Raw genomic sequence first — 16,461 nt, forward strand, 5'->3', positions numbered from 1 at the left:
CTGTAAACACACAGAATAATATGTTTAACTTTTAACCCAGAATAATGGTAATAATTTTCTTGATAACAGGATGTATGAAGAAACTCACAGGATTTCAATTATTTCTGGCAAAAGTTACTTCTGTGATAAGGTATATTATTCTGACCAAGGCAATGGATAAACAATTTGTTAAACTTTCTTTCTTTCTTAAATATATTCAGTCTATAGTAATTGTCTTTACATTAAATCATTTGAAATTTGAGAACAAGCAAGCTGAATGGACATGCTAGTTTTGTGTGCTTATACAAAATAACAGGAGTGGCAGCATCTGCTGTAGTTAAAGTTTTTTAAAAAATCATTCCAATTCTATTTTCAGTCTCCCATAAATATCTGAAACTTTAATCTTTCAGGCTGAAATTTTCCAAGCTTGATCCTTATCCTGGGGTGAATGTTTGAAGAAAAATAATACATTTGAGTACAAGAAGAATGTAAAATTATTGTCACTTTCTTTTGAACAGCTCTCACAATGTTGCTTCCTTTTTTAAAATAAACACACTTTCTAATAATCACAGTCAAGGTGGGCGGAAGCACCGCTAGGCCAACAGATATTATATATCGTTCCTGGAAATTATTATACTTTGTCCTTGAAAAATATATAGAGTATAGCTCTATTCCTGCAGTTGGATCCAGGCAGATAGATCTTTGTCTGCACTGACTTTACTGGCCTATTACCTCAGTGGGGCTCCATGAGTCTATTTGCAAGGCTAACCTATATTTCATATAGTTTGGTCTATATAATATATATGAGGGGTGAAGACCTTTCAGGGAGTTCAAGGATGCCCTCCTTTGGGAATTTATTTATTTATTTTTGTACCTGACATTTGGTTCAATCTGCTCCATTCCAAAGATAAACGAATAGCTCTTCAGACCTTTTTCCCTGGAGCACATTAAAAAAAGTATCTCTTGCAAGCAAGAGGTGAGCTCCAACAGAGGCAGCAAAGTCACCCCAAACCTCCTTTCTGTTTGGTTATGGAATTTTAATGAGGAGCACCCCCTGTAGCACATCACCAGTGTCATTTTGGAAGTGAATATATGGTGAAATTATACGGCTAACATTAAAAAAATGAGTCTTAAAGTGAGGGTTCAGTGTCTAGACAACTTGAAAACACTGATGGAGGAAATCCAACAAATTCAATATATCTATTAGAGTTGGACACAGCAGAACGAGGGATGAAATATAATCGAACATGAATTTAGTATATTTTTGGTGTCATAGGCTGTCACGTAATAGCAACCTTTATGTTCATTAATTTTTTAATCATTCTTTCATAGGTCTTCCACAGAGAGAACCAATTGGATACTAGACTAACACAAAAAATAGTAATCAGACTCCAATGACCTGTTTAACCCTGACTGTGAGGGATGAAAAGCAGCAGCCTTCTTGTATAGGACAGTGCTTCAGGTATGGAAACACTTTCTTCTGTTGGTTCTTGCTTTCTTTCCTTCTGAGTTAATAGATCACTAACAAAAACTGTCAAGATTCTGAGTTGATCATGTTGTCTAGATAAGACTTTGTTCCAGCAGTTTTAGAAACAGATATGTTATTAGAACCACAATAGCTTATTTTTTGTATAAATATTTAACATAAATCTAAATGAGTTGAAAATGTTGAAAATTTAAGTCATATTATCTTAAATGAGAATGAGATATGTAATTGTTTACCAATATTTCACTCATCTTTTTAAATATTGTGTAAGCTTTCATGGAAGTAAACAATATTCTCCTTTCTTTATTCCACTGACAAAAATATTTCATTCTAAAAATAAGATTCTAATGTATCACAGTGATAGAGTATAGGATCTGGTACTGAAACAGGAACTGTGCGTATCTTTATCTTTGTTAATAAAGAAACTTTAACTTGCTCTAGAAAACTGGATTTGACTGTTTTTAATTATCTAAATCTATTATTATTCTGATAATATTTTTACAGGATAATTAAAAGTAAGTAGGCAAAACTCCAGTTGATTACAACTGGCGGATGATTAGGATGACTTTGTTAGTGTCTCAAAGTTTGCACAGCTGATCAAGTTCTTGAAAATTTAGTGACAATAACAAAATATTAAGAACAGTGCTTTATGAGAAAGTACAAATTATGTTAGTTTGCTGTCCTTAAAAGTAAGATCCATCTTAATTTACCTTTGGTTTTTGCCTCTGCTGTGGTGCAATGTATCCAGCTTTGGGTAATGGAATTTTTAAATTGTGCTGTAGTTCAGTGACTTTATACTGTTGTCTGGTTATGAGGGTTTGATAATGTCAGTGAGCCAGATCCTTCTCCCCTTGATTCGAGTGTGAGCAGAATGGGTCCCAATGTTAGTGTTATGTTAAACATGTTACAGTCATGTAATTCTAAAAAAATAGAACTGTAATGCAGCTGATAAATTAATATTTTATGCCTGAAATAATATAATTTTTAATGATTAATATTTGTAGTATGTTCAATTCATTTAATGGGTACGTTTGCCCTATAACATTTATTTCAGCTGGATGCATGAATTTCAGTAATTCACAGGATCTTGAACCTTGCTTTTATTTATTTGAATAAGAAGTCATGAAATCATAAATGTAAATACTGTTTTCTTAAGGAAATCAAATTGGTTTTGCCAAAGTTACATAGTTTAGTTTACATTTGTGTGTAATCTCATGTAACTTTTTGACCAACATGATGGTTTGGTTTTTTGTTTTTTTTGTTATTATTTGTTTTTTAATGGCATGTTTTCTCTTCTTTTACAATGGAATACAGATAAAGAGTTTGAATTTGTTACAAGGCTGAATCTGAACCAAAATGTGGCCTAGTAAATAATATATGAATAAAGGCAGGATAATGTTTCTAGCTCAGCAATGAGAAGAGAGAAATGGCAGAGTAGTAGTTTTATTTGACACACTAATCTTTTAGTTCTCAGAAATGTCTGCCTCCAAAGCATGCCCATAACTCATTGTAGATTTTTCCTATGGTTATATTTTGCTGTGATCAGAGCTTTGTTGTGGCTGTTCTGTTGTCAAAGAGGCAGATCTTTCCCTCAACACCAAATCCAAGTATAGCTGCCAACAGTATATATAGAAATTCTTCAGGTATCACGAGCATACCTCCTCATACCCTGCAAAGTGGTAGTGGAGCCATTCTGTGGATGGTAGTTTGTGGTAGTTTGGATCCAATGACTAGTCTACATTTAACCTTCATTCATGCCATGCAACTGAGGGGCCCTGTAGCAAATTTATCAGACTTCTTATGAATTCTGCCAAAATTATTGCATTATAAGACACAACCATGACATCTGAATGTGAGATCCTACTTCACTTCAGCGTTTCACATACATAAGATTATAGAAGGTTAATTCTATAATATAGTCCATTGGGTTCAATCCTTGGCCTCTGTCTAGTCCCTTTGTGCTGCTCAGGAAGGAAAAAGTGGTCAGAAATCTGCTCTAAAGAGGTGACTTGGGTGATAAAAAGCTGATATCCCGTTGAAAGAAGCCAATGATCTTAGTGGAAGGTTCAATTATATGTATAGGACTTCAAAGAGAAGGGGAAAACAAACTAAACAATTATACTGAAGTGTCGTTTTACTCTGTTCAGGCCTGATTCTGCATGCATTGAAGTTAATGAGAATTTTGCTATTAATTTAATTGAGAGTAGGATCAGGCCTTTTATTTGGGACATTCGACACCTAACCCAAGCATTTTTTGTGTGTGGTGATTTTGAAAATCACTTTAAAATAATATATTTTGGGGGAGAGGAAGGGTCTGTGGCTTTTTTGGAAAGATATATGCTTTTCAAATTTTACTTACACGTAAAATAGTTTGGAAAGTAACTTTACAGACTAATTAAACCTTATTAAAATTAACAATCAGAAATATTATCCCTACATCTGCAATCCCAGTTGTTCTTTTTTTCCCCCTTCAGTAGTCTTGGTAATGCACAGATAAGATGGCTGAACAAAGGCAACGGGCTTTATCCACATCAGGAGAAGCATTATATGAAATTCTGGCTCTGGAGAAGGGGGCAACACATGAAGAAATTAAGAAATCTTACAGGTATTTAAGAAATGTATAAAACACAGACAACAAAAATGTTTTTTGTCACAGCAACATAGATTTTACTGTGCTGAGATATTATATGTACCGTCCAGGGAACAGCTCCTACAAACAGCAGCTATTCAAAGAAGTGTAAATCAGAAGTAACTGTACTGAAGTCCATTGTATTATGTTTGAATTTAATAATGATTTGAGATCGTCAAATAACATGCTCAAATTATTTAATCAAAGATTAATATAGCACTAAACAAAATACAGGAAGAATAGATACATTACTACCTTTGGTGTAAGGTAAAGAGCTGGCCTCTGTGTCTCTCTTCTCTGTAACTGGTGGGATACGGGCAATCTTATCTGCACTCCCCGAAGTAACTTCCCTCTATCCTTTTATAAGGTGTGAGACAAACCCCATTTTGGAGGGGAAAATACTTTTCCCATCCTTATTTTTACCACGTATTCTGTTTTCCTAATTACTAATAGAATGTCTTTTATGGTCCATAGTTTACCTGACTGATGAGCAAAAAGGAATCTCTAATCTGGTCATAAGTACTAACCGTTATGACAACTGACAGTTCTTAATGAATTAAAAACATCCTTCAATGGGGTCATTATTTCATCCATTACAGAACCCACCTGCATTAAGAAGTATCCCTTATCAATCTTTCAGTTTTGCTTATAACATACTTGAGCAGACACTTTTTCCTTAGTTTGAGAGGTCTCTTCCCTGGACACCTGGACTGAATTAAAGTCAGAGTAAACAATAGGGTTAAAAGATTACGCACATTCCATTATTGAAGTCATTTTCACATCACCCATTAGTTTCAATTGAAAGACAAAGAAATTTTTAGTTTCAATTGCTGTAGGACACTAAACGTATCAATACACAACATTAAAAGGATTCTGGGTAGCATATAGAAGAATTACAAGAGTTTATCATACAAAATCATTAAAAATTAATATTTACTAATATCATGGAGTTACATGGTGTAAATTAGGGTGTAAAAGTGAGAGTAAAATCAGGCCCTCCAATATCAATAACTTACTGTATGGCCAAAATGTTCAAAAATAGTCTTTTATTGGACCAACTTCTGTGGGTGAAAGAAACAAGCTTTCACGCCACACAGAGCTCTTCCTCAGATCTGGAAAAGGTACTGAAAGAGTCACAGCTAAATATAAGATCAAACAGCTAGTTTAGCATAAATAGTTATCACATATTCTAGGGACCATTCACGGTGAAGTGGCCTGTTAATACCCCTGTAGGTATAGGACAAAAAGGGGGGTCAGTGGGTTACAGATTGTTGTAATAAGCCATAAATAAATAAACTATGGTCTTAATAAAGATACTGGATTTGGCCAGGAACCCTTCCTGGCAAGGCTCTTCCTGGAACACTCATTACCTGCCAAGAGTGGATTGCTGCCTCCAGAGCCTGTGCCAGATCTGTTAAGGCTATCCCCTGAAAGACTTTTGCCGAGCCATGAGATGGTGCTGCTCCCAATCACCCCGGAGCCACAAGGGACCTGTTTAGCCTCCAAGTAGTGGTATCACCAGCAGAAGAAGATCTACAGCTGGTATTGATGCCCACAGCTCATACTTCAACGCATCGAGATCCTGTGGTACTGCTATCAAAGGCCTCTGCAAAAGCATATGCTGTCAAGAGGAAAGCCTAAAATGATTTCCCTGATACCACCATCCCTGGACTCAGGCTACCACTCATCAATCCCAACTGGATCTGTCCCTCCGTTGTCAGAAGTATCTGGCTTGTCTTCAGACTTGGAGGTGAAGTCACTTGTATCCCATTCAGGACAGGGAGTATACCCCCCCATCAAAAGCTTTGGGAACATGGGCCATGAAGAAACCTCAGCGTTGGCATCTTTCTAAGGTTCAATGGTCCTGGCTAAGATGGGTTTCCAGCCCATACCAGTAGCATTCTGGACATCATGGGGCCTCCCCCATGCCAGCTAGGACCTCCCCTCAATGATCCTGCTTGCTACCATAGAGAACACACCTGAGACATCAGCATCAAGAGCATCATTCTCTGTTACCTGGTACCAAGACCAGTACCAAGCAGCCAGAAGTCACTCTGGCAGCTTCTCCACCACAAGTCAGATACCAACTACCACCTCAGATGCCTGTTGTGTTCTTGTCCTTGTCACCAGATGAGGCTATTGCGCTCTCAAGTGACTCACCACTGCGAGAGGACCACAGGGCTCATCAAGATCTACTTAACATTCAGGCAGAAGAGGTGTGTGAAAGCTCTCACAAGTTGGTTGACATTCTGGTATCGGCAACCCCCAGGCAGGGTGGCTCTACCAATTAATGAAGCCATCATGGAGCCAGTCAAGGATCTTTAGCAGGCACCCTCCTCCAAGCCCCCCCCCCCAGAAAAACAAGCTAAGAAGAAGTACTTTGTGCCCTCTGAGGGATATGAACATTTTTACTCTCATCTCCCCAACCTCCGATTCTCTTGTGGTGACAGCTGCCAATGAGTGGGAAAGACAGGGACAACAAGCATTGACACCAAAAGGTAAAGACTCAAAGAGACTGGATCTGTTTGGTTGCAAACTTTATTCCTCAGGGAGTCTACAGCTCAGAATTGCAAACCAAAAGCCATTCCTGAGTTACTATGATTTCACCCTCTGGGAGAACATTATAAAATTTAAGGCCAGTTATCGGAGAACTGTAGATAGGAGTTTGCAGTAATGGCTGAAGAGCATAAGCTGGTCACTAGGTCTGCTCTCCAGGACAGTATGGGTAGTGCAGACCTTGCTGCTTGAATCATAGCATCAGCTATTGCTATGAGAAGATATTCATGGTTGCTGTCACCTGGGCTACCCCTAGACGTCCAACAGACTATCCAGGACCTCGCTTTTGAAGGTCTCTTGCTTGTTTTCTGGAAAAAATGGATGACAGGCTTCATAGCCTTAAGTATTCCAGGGTGACACTCAAATCCCTTGGAATTTATACTCTGGTCACAAAAAGAAAGTGGTTTCATCCACAGCAGCTAAACAGTCACCAAGTTTTTGCTCCCTGATCCCAAGATCTGCTAAGAAAAAAGGGCAGGGATTATGGAAAGCACCCTCCAATGCCCTCCTCTTCAGCATCAGTGGGCTCATTCTGTGCAGCCATCTCATCCAAATAGGCATTTTGATGGGGTTGATCGAAGACAATGGGTCAGTTTCCATAGTTCCATCAATTCCCCACCTTTTGTTTACCAATCACTTGTCCCACTTCATAGGTGTTTGGACCTACATAACATCAGACCAGAAGGTGAGGTGGGGGGGTCTTAAGCACTATGGAACTGGGATATGACATCCAGTTCATTTCTACCCCTCTTCCCCCATCCCTCTTCAGGGACCACACTCACAAGATTGCCCTTCAACAGGAGGTCCAGTCTCTTTTTCAGGCAGGGGCCACAGAAGAAGTCCAGTGCTATTTCAGGGAAAAGGCTTCTATTCCTGCTACTTTCTCATTCCTGAAGCAAAAGGCACCCTCAGACCTATTTTAGATCTAAGAGAGTTGAACAAATTCCTGAAGAAAATAAAATTCCACATGATTACCCTAGCTTCAGTTATTCTTTCTCTGGAACAGGGGGATTAGTTCACTGCCCTTGACTTAAAGGAAATTTACTTCCATGTCACAATACATAACGACTACTGAAATTTTATCAGATTTGTGGTGACTGGTTGCCATTATCAGTTGAGTGCTTCTGTTTGGTCTGCCAGCTGCTCCTTGGGTGTTCACAAAGTGCATGATGGTGGTGGCAGCACATCTACAAAAATTATGTGTCCATGTGTTCCTGTACCTGGACACTTGCTTGATCAGAGGGCAGGGCAAGACTCCAGTCCTATCCAGGCTATCCACCATCCTGTCCACATACAATGCACTGGGACTCCTATGTAAATTGGGACAAATCACTCCTGAAACTTGTCATCACCGTGTGTAAAAAGTGATTTGAGTGCCAACGCTAGTTTTGTCATCTCTGTATTGATGGATGGACCCTCTGAAAGTTTCCATGGGTGTTCCTTTTGTCCCTCAGCTACCATCCCTCACTCTAGTCACAGGTGCATCATCCCTGAATAGGGTAGATCATACGGGATCCCTGCAGACTCAGGATCTCTGATTGATTGTCTCAAGCTCTAAAGACTCATGTAAATGTCAGGGCATTCAGAGTGGCACATCTAGTCTGCTCGGCCTTACCCATACAGTAAGAAAGAATTTATTAATTCTAACAGGCAATTTGTCAACCATGTTTTACAGTGGGGGGCCCTGTTGACTCAACCGTGCCGGGTGGCAATTGTTTTGTACAAACAACTCAAATAATCTCAAGACTGCTTACCTTCCAGAGCAACTGAACCCTTCTCTGATCACCACGAGTGATTAACTATATCCCGATGTGGCCAGGTCTAGGGGATTCCCCAAGTGGACCTGTTTGCAACAAGAACAACAGAAACTGCCATCATTTCTGTTCCTGAGAAGGGATCAGCTCAGGCTCACAGACAGATGCTTTTCTCCTACCCTGGAAGAATTTTCTCCTGTATACCTTCCCTCCAACTCCTTTACTTTCCAGGGTAATGTTTAAAGTCAAACAAGACCATGCCCACCTCATCCTTATAGCACCGGTGTGGCCTCGTCAACACCAGTACATGATCCTGTTAGCCATGTCAATCAAGCCTCAGCTGTCTCTCCCATTGGATCCAGAGATAATTTCCCGGGACGATGGGCACCAGCGTCATCCCAACTCCCAGCCCTCCATCTGACAGCGTGGACGCTCTATGACTGACACCCTTTGAAAGGTCGTGCTCGAATGTTGTTCAGAAAGTGCTTCTGAATAGCAGAAAGCCCTCAACTAGGAATACTTAACTTGGCTAAGTGGAAGCACTTTTCCATATGGGCTCGTCAAAAAGATGTATCCCCAGAATGGGCACCCCTGAACTTTGTACTGGACTGTTTTCTATATCTAAAACAGAGTTTGGCTATTAGCTCTATAAGGGTACATCTGTCAGCTATTTCAGCCTTCCATGTCTAGGTGGATAGTAGATCTCTTTTCTCCAACCCCATCATCATCCAATTCCTAAAGACTTAGTAAGACTGTAACCACACATACAAGATCCTATCCCTCCTTGGGATCTGAACTTAGTCCTAGCAAAGTTGATGGGACCACCCTTTGAGTCCCTTGCAAATTGCTCTCTCCTACACTTTTCTATGACAGTAGCATTTCAAGTGGCAATTACCTCAGCCAGAAGGATGGGTGAGTTGAGAGCCTTAGTGTCAGTGCCTTCCTATACAGTTTTCCTTAAGGATAAAGTTTATCTCTGCCCTCACCCAAAATTTCTCATGAAAGTAGTCTCTAATTTTCATGTTAACCAGGCAAACTATTTGCTGATTTTCTTCCCAAAACCCTATGCACACAGGGACAAAGAAAAACTTCATTGGATGTGAGAAGGGCTTTAGCTTTGTATCTGGAATGTACTAAGTCCTTTAGATCCTCCATGTAGTTGTTTGTTGTCGTTGTAGAATGGCCTACCAGTTTCCACTCAGATAATCTCATCCTGGATCTCTTTGTGCATTAATTTATGCTACAAACTGGCTCATATAACCCCACCAGCTAGAGTACTGGTGCATTCTAGTAGAGCACAGGCAACTTCAGCGGCTTTCTTGGCACAAATGCTGATCATAGATGGTTGTAAAGCAGCAATTTGGTCATCAGTGAATGCTTTTGCTTCTCATTATGCCATTTTCCATCAGTCCAGAAATGATGCCTGTTTTGGAGAGGCTGTCTTACAATTGCTGTTCCGGTAGACTCCAGGCCCACTTCCATGCAGGTTTGCTTGTGAATCACCTACAGTGGAATGGACATGTGCAATCATATGAAAAAGAAAAACTGTTACTGTTGTTCTTCGAGATGTCTTGCACATGTCCATTCTACAACCTACCCATCATCCCCTCTCTTTTGGAGTCTATCCTGTACAAAGGAACTGAGGGGGACAAAGGTGGCCCCATCATCTTATACCAGCACACAGGGACATGTGGTGACAGAGGGCACTCAAGTCACCCAGGCCTGGTCTACACTACGCGTTGAAACTGATTTTAGCAGCGTTAAAACGATTTAACACTGCACCCGTCCACACTACGAGGCCCTTTATATCAATATAAAGGGCTCTTTAAACCAGTTTCTGTACTCCTTCCCGACAATAGGAGTAGCGCTGAAATCGGTATTACCATATTAGATTAGGGTTAGTGTGGCTGCAAATCGACGGTATTGGCCTCCAGGCAGTATCCCACAGTGCACCATTGTGACTGCTCTGGACAGCAATCCGAACTCGGATGCACTGGCCAGGTAAACAGGAAAAGCCCCGCGAACTTTTGAATTTCATTTCCTGTTTGCCCAGCATGGCGCTCTGATCAGCATGGGTGGCGATGCAGTCCCAAATCCAAAAAGAGCTCCAGCATGGACCGTACGGGAGATACTGGATCTGATCGCTGTATGGGGAGACAAATCTGTTCTATCACAGCTCCGTTACAGAAGACAAAATGAGAAAGCATTTGAAAAAATCTCTTGGCTATGATAGACAGAGGCCACAGCACAGTGCTGTGTGACAAGCGTAACAGAAAGCCAAAGAATCAAATGGACGCTCATGGAGGGAGGGTGGGAAGGGGTACTGAGGACTCCAGCTATCCCACAGTCCCTGCAGTCTCTGAAAAGCATTTGCATTTTTGGCTGAGCTCCCAATGCCTGTAGGGTCAAACACATTGTCCGGGGTGTTTCAGGGTATATGTCATCAATTTACCCCCCCCTCCCCTCCATGGAGGAAAAGGGAAAAAAATCGTTTGACTTTTTTATATGTCACCCTATGTCTACTGCATGCTGCTGGTAGACGCGATGCTGCGGCAATGAATAGCAGCATCCTCTTCCCTCCCCTCCCCAGTGGCAGATGGTACAATATGACTGCTATCTATCATCATCATCATCCCGTGAGTGCTCCTGGCTGGCCTCAGGTGAGTTGGCCGGGGGCGCCTGGGTAAAAATAGGAATGACTCCCGGTCATTCCCGGTAGATGGTACAGAACGGCTGGTAACCATCCTCATCATAGCAACTTAGGGCTGAGTTCCATCAGCCCTCACCCTTTTCATGTCTAAAGAAAAGATTCTGTACTGCCTGGACTATCATAGCAGCGGGATGCTGGGCTCCTCTCTCTCGCCACCCTTTAATGTCCTGCCTGGACTATCATAGCTGGAAGCTGCCTCCCCTTCATTTTATCTCACTAAAAAGTCAGTGTTTCTTATTCCTGCATTCTTTATTACTTCATCACACAAATGGAGGACACTGCCACGGTAGCCCAGAAAGGTTGGTGGAGAAGGGAATCAATGGGTGGGGTTGTTGCAGGGGCACCCCCCGTGAATGGCATGCAGCTCATCATTTCTGCGAGATCTGACATAGAGCGGCTGTGCTCTCTGGTTCTCTAGTATACTTGCCCCATATTCTAGGCAGGACTGACTCTATTTTTAGATAAACCATAAAAGAGGGATTGACTCGGGGAGTCATTCCCATTTTTGTCTTTGCGCCCCTGGCCGACCTCAGCTAAGGCTAGCCAGGAGCACCCATGACAGCAGCAGACGGTATAGAATGACTAATAACCATCATCTCATCGCCAATTTACAGTGGCATGGCAGACGGTACAGAACAACTGGTAACCATCTCTGCTACCTTGCAATGGCAAATGAATGCTGCGGTGTAGCACTGCAGTACCACCTCTGTCAGCGGCATCCAGTACACATACGGTGATAGTGACAAAAGGCAAAATGGGCTCCATGGTTGCCATGCTATGGCATCTGTCAGGGCAATCTAGGGAAAAAGGGCGTGAAATGATTGTCTGCCGTTGCTTTCACGGAGGAAGGAATGACTGACGATAATTACCCAGAATCACCCGCGACACTGTGTTTGCACCATCATGCATTGGGATCTCTACCCAGAATTCCAATGGGCGGGGGAGACTGCGGGAACTATGGGATAGCTACAGGATAGCTACCCACAGTGCAATGCTCTGGTAATCGACGCTAGCCTCGGTACATGGATGCACACCGCCGAATTAATGTGCTTAGTGTGGCCGCGTGCACTTGACTTTATACAATCTGTTTTACAAAACCGGTTTATGTAAAATCGGAATAATCCCGTAGTGTAGATTTACCCCCAGACAGGTACTGCTGAGGGAAAAAATCTTTAATAACTGTGCATGTGGCGTGCACACATCTAAAATCGAATGGACATGTGCTACACATCTTGAAGTACGACAGTTACAAAAAGGTAGGTAACCATTTTTTTCAGATAATTGAGGTCTGGATAACTGAGAATACGCTGTGTAGGTTTCTGGACAGTGGTGATTATGAAATATCCATGGCTGAAAGAATCTCAGAACTCTGGGTGAGCTTCTTTTAAAATATCTGAACAAATTACAGAGATGTTTCCTGTGTTTTATTAAGAAAGGATAGAAACATCACATGGTTACATGTCACAATGGAACAAGATTTCGAGAATCAACTTCTTGACACCTTTAACAATTGCTTCTTGCTAAGTAAATCTACAGCATGGAAGAGAAAAGACTATTCTTGACTTAGTTCTAAGTAACACAGAGAAATTAATTAAGTGAATATTTAATTATTGTCAGTACCCAGGGCATACATTTAGAACTACATTCTCCCCTCAATCCACAGTCTATTGATGCCAGTGGGAGGTTTTTACAAAAATCAAGACTAGAATATAGCTTTTAGTTAATATTTACATTTTTAGTTATCATTTTTATTATTTGTTCAGTACCTTATTATCTCAACATCGCTCAGTGAAAAAATAACCTCATCTTTAGGGTCACCACTGTCACCCCTTGTTTCTCTTCTTTCCTCATCTGCTTATCTCTCTTTCTCTCTATTTTCCTTTTGTGTGTGTTTCCTCTACTCTTCCCTCTGCATTTCCTTACCATCAGGGCATAATTTCTCCCTGAGTATTTCCCAGAGCGGCACGGCTTGGGGCTTCGGCCCCGTGGGGCATGCTGGAGCTTGAGGTTTCTGCCCCACAGAGCACACCAGGGCTCCCACACATTTAAAAATATTTACCAGCCTCCGGCAAACATTACTGCAATGGTTTTTGCATTGTCTGTTTGAGTGGGGTGGGACATGGGATAAGTGTCTGTGACTCCATCTGTCTCATCACACAGTGAATCTATGCATTTGATAGTAATGACCCAAATCAATACTATATTATGTGATGTGGATCAACACACACTGGAAAACCCTGTGTGACCCTGAGGGGATTTGGGAGTTGCGAGTAGCAGAAAAACACGGGCAATATGGTTCCTAAAAGTGTCATGGACACTGGATGTGGAAACACAAAAGAGTGAAATCCTGATTCCATTGAAGTCAGTGGCAAAACTCCCATTGACTTCAGTGGGACCAGGATTTCACCCAGAGTCCCTGCATGGATGGCTCTAGCCTTGACAAATCTCCAGATATCTGTGTGGTTTAGGGGGCCAAAAACCATGTTAATTCCAAAGGTCAGGGGAAGCCTTTCCTCCTGAGGGTACGACGCTGGATAAACTCTGTGGGTGAGAACTCCTATCTCCTAAGTGTGTTTTTTTTCTCAAGCAAGGAATGATTTCTCAAGCAAGGAATGATTCACAAGCAAGGATGTTGGTTTAATTACAGGCTCCAGACCCTTATACATAATAATGAATATCTGTGAAACCAGAAAAAAATAGGGGGAAATTGCATGGCAGTCACCCATCTGGTCTGCAAAAAACAAAGCCCTTCCACAAGTCCCCTCCATTGACTTCTACCAAAACTATAATTAAAATGCCATTTGTAATTTACATTCATTTCTATGAATGAAATATAATTTGTGTAATTGTTTTATTATCTGAGATTTGTTTTATTAACAGAAAATACAATATCTTCCAAGCATAGGTTGTATAAAGTTTATTTAAACACAAAATCGACAGCATTTTCATGCAACAATCAGTATGTTACACTTAGTTTTTTATTAATATTCCCCACATTTTTTCTCTGCTGATTAGGGTAATAGAATGCTGCAGAAGGCATTCAGATCCATCTAACTAATACATTTGTATTCTGTTAGTTATTCAAAATGTTTAATCAGGCTGAGAGCCCACCGAGAATATCATTCTTGTACTCAGGGATGTGGCATAAAGCCATCACAACATTGTTAAATAATAAACCTGTGAAATGTAATGAAACTGCAAGGCTCTTTACTCACACTTTTTCAGACCACTTCACTAGAGTTTGTGTAACTATTGTCACTGTATGTCAGATGCCTCATAAAAACAAATAGTTTCATAAACCCTTTACACCTTCTTTGAAAAGAGGAAACTGACTTATGCTACCATGCCTCAGATGCCACAATAATGCAAATTTTCGTTTCATAAGAACCATTAAAATGCCAGATTGCATTAGAGTTATAGGTTTGTCTTGGTACATGCAGGAAAAAGTCAAAAATTAAGAAAACTCATCTCAGACTGTTCTAGACCAATAAAACTGGGATGTGTTTTAATTAACTGGTAAGAAATAATAAGCCATTGGGTAAGAATAGTATGTATAATGTCAAAGATAGTTTACCATCACTCATCTGGTAGAACTTTTACTGAACATCAATGTACATGATGCAATATATTACTGTGGTTGTAAAATGACTTTGTTAAGGCATTTGACTTAGTGCTGCATGACATTCTCATTAAAAATTTAGTCCTAAAAATATCAATGAAACACATATTAAATGGATTAAGACCTGGCCAACTGACAGATTTCAAAAAGTAGTTGTCAGTGGGAAATCACTGAATGCTAGGGTTTCTGCAGAGATCAGTTCTAAGCCTGACACTATTCCACATTTTATCAGAGAACTGGAAATAAATATAAAATCCCTGCTGGTAAAATGTGCAGATGACACAAATATTAGCAAAGTGGTAAAGAATGATGAGGATAAGGCAGTCATATGAAGTGTGGGGTAAACTGGACCCATTCAAACAAAATGTGTTTTAATATAACAGACTACAAGGTCATACTAATAAGAACAGAGAAGTCAGGCCAGACCTACATGCTGGAAAGCAGTGACTCTGAAAAGGATTATGGGGTCAGAATGGACAAACAACTCTGTTGTGTGATGCTGTGGCAAAAAAACTAATGAGATCCTTGGATGTATAAACAAGAGAATAGTGAGTAGGAGCAGGAAGGTGATTTTACCACTGTGCGTGGCATTGGTAAGACCAATGAGTCCAGTTCTGGTGTCCACATTTGGATGTTGAAAAATTGGACAGGGTGCAGAAAACAGCCACAAAAGTTATCTGAGGGCTGGAGAAAATGTCTCAGGGAGAGATTTTTAAAGACTTCAATCTGTTTAGCTTTTCAAAAGGAGACTGAGAGGTGACTTGATTCCACCTTCTCTGGGAGAAAATATCAAGTACTAAAGGGGTCTTTAATTTTATGGAGAAAGGCGTAAAATGTACCAATGGCTGGAAGCTGAAGAAGACAAATTAACATGAGAATTAAGGCACACACTTTTAATTGTGAGGGTGACTAACCATTGGAATAAACTACCAAGGGGAGTGCTGGATTCTCCATATCTTGATGTCTACAGCTCAAAACCGGCTGCTTTTCTGGTAGTTAAACTCTAGCCCTGCCATACCCAAGTTAGTGGGCTCAATACAGGGGTAAATGGGTGAAATTTAATGGCTTGTGATATACAGAAGGTCAGACTAGCTGATCTAGTCCCTTCTGGCATTAACGTCTATGAGTCTTTTTATTAAAACAAGAAAGGGTGTTAAATGTCCAGTGTTAAATAGCTGCTATTGAAATATGAATATAAATATTATAGTACAGGCCAATTTAGGTAGTATTACAGTTACAATATTTGTGCTTAAGTTTATAGGTGCTTGATACATATTAATATTATATATATATATATATATATATATATATATATATAATGCACATAATACATATTATTTATATTATATATATGCTAAGTACCCATAACTCCTTGCATTTGCTACAGGAAGCATTTGGCAGATAGGAAACTTGTTAAAATCAAGATACATTCATTCTATGCCTTAGTACAAGCTAGGGAAATACCTTCATGGATCAGTAGCTTGAATGTGTAACTTATAAAATCACACACATTTCAGCTGGTATTATTTATAACTAAGGGAGCACAGCGTCTGCATCAGGTGAATGTAATATTGCTGCACAGGACTGGTATTATGTGCATTTTATATACGTATATATATATATAATGTTAACCAATAACCTTAAGCACAAATATTGTAACTGTGATACTGCCTAAATTGGCCTATGTATATATATATATACACACACACACACATAAGCTACTTTTAG

General features: G+C 40.2%; 1 protein-coding gene across 1 annotated transcript in view; it reads left to right on the top strand.

The window, feature by feature from the left end:
* The first annotated feature begins 3,963 nt into the window (after window positions 1-3,963).
* Window positions 3,964-16,461, top strand: part of DNAJC5B (DnaJ heat shock protein family (Hsp40) member C5 beta) — a 50,651-nt gene continuing 38,153 nt past the window's right edge. Inside the window, exon 1 of the mRNA XM_050941399.1 lies at window positions 3,964-4,070. Within this exon, the coding sequence (XP_050797356.1) occupies window positions 3,964-4,070 (107 nt within the window). The remainder of the gene's footprint in view (window positions 4,071-16,461) is intronic.

The sequence above is a fragment of the Gopherus flavomarginatus genome, chromosome 2, assembly GCF_025201925.1.
Source record: "Gopherus flavomarginatus isolate rGopFla2 chromosome 2, rGopFla2.mat.asm, whole genome shotgun sequence".
NCBI lineage: Eukaryota > Metazoa > Chordata > Testudines > Testudinidae > Gopherus > Gopherus flavomarginatus.